This window comes from Scyliorhinus canicula, chromosome 9, assembly GCF_902713615.1.
Source record: "Scyliorhinus canicula chromosome 9, sScyCan1.1, whole genome shotgun sequence".
In the NCBI taxonomy this organism is placed as follows: Eukaryota; Metazoa; Chordata; class Chondrichthyes; order Carcharhiniformes; family Scyliorhinidae; genus Scyliorhinus; species Scyliorhinus canicula.
In genome coordinates, this window is record NC_052154.1 from 158,282,383 (window position 1) to 158,286,965 (window position 4,583).

The 4,583-nt window shown below is 44.0% G+C and overlaps 1 protein-coding gene across 1 annotated transcript; it reads right to left on the minus strand.

The window, feature by feature from the left end:
• Positions 1-565: 565 nt before the first annotated feature.
• LOC119971832 (dispanin subfamily A member 2b-like) lies at positions 566-3,214 on the minus strand. Its single transcript, XM_038808039.1, has 2 exons — positions 2,900-3,214; positions 566-954 (listed from the first exon to the last, which is right to left on the minus strand). Exons 1-2 carry the CDS (start codon positions 3,104-3,106, stop codon positions 796-798), a joined length of 366 nt encoding a protein of 121 aa, XP_038663967.1. The 5' UTR covers positions 3,107-3,214; the 3' UTR covers positions 566-795.
• Positions 3,215-4,583: the final 1,369 nt, after the last annotated feature.

Genomic DNA, 4,583 nt, shown 5'->3' on the forward strand with positions numbered 1-4,583 from the left:
GATTCCATTGTACCCTGGTAAGATCCCATCTCATGAAGTAAGCCTTTAATTAACTCTCTCCCTACCAACAAGAGGTCAACTTTATTCTGCAGCAGATCCCACAATGCTTTCTCCTCCCCTCACTGGTTAAGGAATATGTCAGAAATTCCTTTCCCTTAGTCCTGTACCGATCAATACCAGGTTTCCATCCTGGTCACTGTTCATGCAGTTTCCCTGCATATTTATTCCTCTATTATTTAGAGGGCATGAGCATACCAGTTAATACTACCACTGTTTCCCATCTTTCCTGAGCACTAAATCCACAATTAAGCAGTCCTCACCATTTTAAGCCAAATTTCCATCACATCTTCCATCTGGCTTGTGGCTCTAATAAACTCACCTGTAAATGTCTTTGCATACCCAAAGTCTTTTTTGCACAGGACATTCCCCTCACTCTAGCTGGAATCAATAATCTCTTACCCTTTGTTTCTATGGAGTAAAGATGCACTACAGAACAGTCCATGACACCGAGCAGGGTGCTGAGTAACTTCTCCCAGTTCTTTAAAAAATAATCTTAGATGAAGGAAACGTTGCCACTATTGTATTTTATTCAGAAACTGTTATGAAGTATTCATTACAGAAATTGTAGATACAAGAGAAAGAAATCAAACAGAAAGTTTCACATGTTATTTGGACATTTGTAGCCTAATTCTTACAGTATTCAAACATCGCAACGACAGACAGACAAAAGGTCAGTGATTGATTTCTTATGCGTAAAGTTGAATCATGGTCTTCCATCTTAAACTGGAGCGGTCCTCAATGAGGGCGAATGCTGATCACCCCAGCAACTAACAGCCCAAAGATGATGACAAACACAAGGATAGACAGAAATGTTGCAGCTATATTCAAGGTTTTTGATGTAGAGCTGTAATTTTCAGCCCCATAAATATCTCCCAGAACTTTACGATCTCTAGACTGTAAAAGAAAAAAATGATGAATGGGTGAGTGATTGGCTTAAACAGATACCTGGTACAAAAACACCCAACCCCCCTCCCCTCCTCCAATATTTAAAACAAGCCTCCTTCAATAAGACTTTCCAACCCCATTACCAGCAAGTGGAAGAGCAGCAGATATATGCAAGAATGTAGGTGTGGTAGCAGCATTGCCATTTGGAACTAATGTCTCCTTCTTCACAGTCATTGGAACTCCTTCCTTGACACCCATGGGTATGCCTATATCTTATAAACTCAGTAGCTCACCACCAGATGACAGTAAGAAGTCTTACAACACCAGGTTAAAGTCCAACAGGTTTGTTTCAAACACGAGCTTTCGGAGCACGGCTCCTTCTTCACCTGAAGAAGGAGCCGTGCTCCGAAAGCTCGTGTTTGAAACAAACCTGTTGGACTTTAACCTGGTGTTGTAAGACTTCTTACTGTGCTCACCCCAGTCCAACGCCGGCATCTCCACATCATGGCTACCAGATGACAAACACTGGTCTTGCCAGCAACAGAATCAGAAGGGCATATTTGCATGTGATGGTGCTGCAGGCACTCCCATGACTCAATTAGATCATCCCTCAATTCAGGACTGTCACTTGTAGTGGATTGGCCATCTCACCCAGCAGAATCAATATCTATACAGATCTTGCAGCAAAAGTAGACCTGCCCATCAAGGTGATATTTACAAGCAAGCATTTGAACATCTTCTGACATGCCACATCGCTTGCAGAGTAATATTCAGATGGCTAGGTGGAGATTACCAATCCAAGTTGAGAACCACTGTTTCAGTACACCAAAAATCTGCCAATCAGCTGGAATATAACATTGGAAAATTAGAACCCTCAGGCATAGAGAATACTAACATTAATAACCATCTAAAGCAATTTCACCTCAGGTCTTAAATGGCCAACTCCACCCAAATACCTCAGCCAGGGGAAAACACTATACAACCACCAAGATTTTTAATGACTCAAAAGCAAAACTATTTTCTGTATTAGAAAGTCTGTCCAATGCTTCCAGGGAAGCTATACACTGTCCAAGTGTAACAACCCCTCTACTGCAGGCTCCTCCTTCACTATGGTCAGTTCTGGGGGCCTTCTCAAATCTGAACAGAGATTTGAGATCACAGTCATTTCTCAGATCTCAATAAAGGGAGGCTCCAAGCAGAAAGAAGTCTCACAATATGAGCTTAACATACTTGGTGCTAAGAGGCAAGGAGAATTTCAATAACAAATGAGAATAAGTAACACTTTTTTTTCCCTGGAAAAGAGCCAGATAAACCAAGTATAGAATGCCATTCAACCCATCATGACTATGCTGGCTCTGCGAAAGCTATCCAATTCAGTCCACTCTCCCCCACAATGCTTATTTTATAAAACTGGCCAGGTTCCAGCTAGAATACGGTCCAATTCTGGGCACTACAGTCCAGGAAGAGAGAGAAAGAAAAAAAAAAGACTGGAGAATCTGGTATCATTTTTGGAGCAAGATAAATTCTTAATTGCTCGGCTAGTGAAAGTACTTACATTAGTAAGTGGATCAATAAACAGAGCGAAAAGACTCAAGTGGTTAAAAAGTGAATTATAATTTTCCAGCATTTTTAATTTGGAGCGAATAGCAACTCCCTCAAAAACGATGCTTAAAAAGTAGTTAGTCCGCGCGATGGAAAAGTTCAGGAGCCTCGCTGGAGAGATTGGCGACCTCCTGTTGATTCTCTGGGTTGTTTGCATGGACTTCGGTCAAGGGCAATAGATAGTGGATTCCAGCGGAACCTGGGTTCCAGTCTAAACGCTAATATTGCCCCACTCTCACTAACATGCACCCAGTCAGCGTTTACACGTTCTCAGAACCTCTCCGGCACAGAAAAGCTCACTGAAGCGATTTGCGGATTAGACCCCCATAGTGTTTTTTAAATTCACACTCACCTTAACTGAAAATATCAAAGCCAGGAATCCAAGGCAACAAAAGTTACAGTAAACGAAGTTGAAAATAGACCAGAGGATGTGGTCTTTAACCGGCAGAGTACGGACTCCCATCGTCACCGTGCTGGTGGGCACCTCCACGGTGTGGTGCGGCCCCTGGAAAGCATGGACCCCGCTGTCGAACATAGGCTGGTTCATTTTGTTCTCCATTATCACCGGGCAGACTGTGAACAAAAGCAACGACACTACTTCTGTAAGCTGGCGAACCCAGACAGCCGCACCCTACGTGACTACTGATCATTCAGTCTTTTATATCAAAGCGAGTTAAATCATTCTGGGCGGGTCCAAATGAGTTCCTTTCCGCTCCAATTGTTTCTCGAGCGCCACTTCTGCCCAAAACAAAGGTTAAACAGGCAAATGAATCCAGTCCAATAGGAATACCGCACAGTTAATTGTCTTATTATCCCAGACCTATCCCAACCACAAATCCCACCAAATCTCTTTATTCAGGGTCAACTCACTCCGTTACCAAGTCCCGTGAACCTAAAAGATCGCATGGGAGAACTAAACTTTTACCCAGATATCAAATCCAGGAACCAGCGGGAATGATAGTTAGTGAGTCTGACCTGTTTGAACACGCTACCTTCAGACCTGGCTTTAGATGCACTGAGGTTGTGCCACAGGTCCAGCCCAGTGAAGTAAACTCCATCCCTGCCCTGCAGGGACTCTTCCCTTTATCAACAAGACTCCAGCTGCCCCCATAATCAACCCATTACTACACCTGGAGTATTGTGTTCAGTTTTGGTCTCCTTACTTGAGAAAGGACGTACTGGCACTGGAGGGTGTGCAGAGGAGATTCACTAGGTTAATCCCAGAGCTGAAGGGGTTGGATTATGAGGAGAGGTTGAGTAGACTGGGACTGTACTCGTTGGAATTTAGAAGGATGAGGGGGGATCTTATAGAAACATTTAAAATTATGAAGGGAATAGATAGGATAGATGCGGGCAGGTTGTTTCCACTGGCGGGTGACAGCAGAACTAGGGGGCATAGCCTCAAAATAAGGGGAAGTAGATTTAGGACTGAGTTTAGGAGGAACTTCTTCACCCAAAGGGTTGTGAATCTATGGAACTCCTTGCCCAGTGAAGCAGTTGAGGCTCCTTCATTACATGTTTTTAAGGTAAAGATAGATAGTTTTTTGAAGAATAAAGGGATTAAGGGTTATGGTGTTTGGGCCGGAAAGTGGAGCTGAGTCCACAAAAGATCAGCCATGATCTAATTGAATGGCGGAGCAGGCTCGAGGGGCCAGATGGCCTACTCCTGCTCCTAGTTCTTATGTTTCTTATGTTTCTTATTTCCAGTGTTTTTCAAACATTTTTGCCAGGGACTCATTTTTACCAAACGTCACCCTTCGGGACCCACGCCCGCTAATCTTCGTGACCCACGCTGGCCGAACTTTACGATCTATGCCAGCCGACTTTTGTGACCCACGCTGGCCGACCTTTTCGATCTATACCAGCCGACCTTTGTGACCCACGCCGGCCGACCTTTTTGATCTATACCAGCCGACTTTTGTGACCCATGTTGGCCAACCTTTGCAATCTATGCCAGCTGACCTTTGTGACCCACGCCGGCCGACCTTCATGAGCCCCATTTTCACTTACCTTTAATGTGACAGGTGAGCCTGCTT

Excerpts from the sequence above, each read along its gene's own strand:
- LOC119971832 (XM_038808039.1), bottom strand. The coding sequence starts at position 3,106 with ATGGAGAACAAAATGAACCAGCCTATGTTCGACAGCGGGGTCCATGCT. Across the intron at positions 955-2,899 it reads CTTTGATATTTTCAGTTAAG|TCTAGAGATCGTAAAGTTCT; the intron begins GTGAGTGTGAAT and ends TTTCTTTTACAG.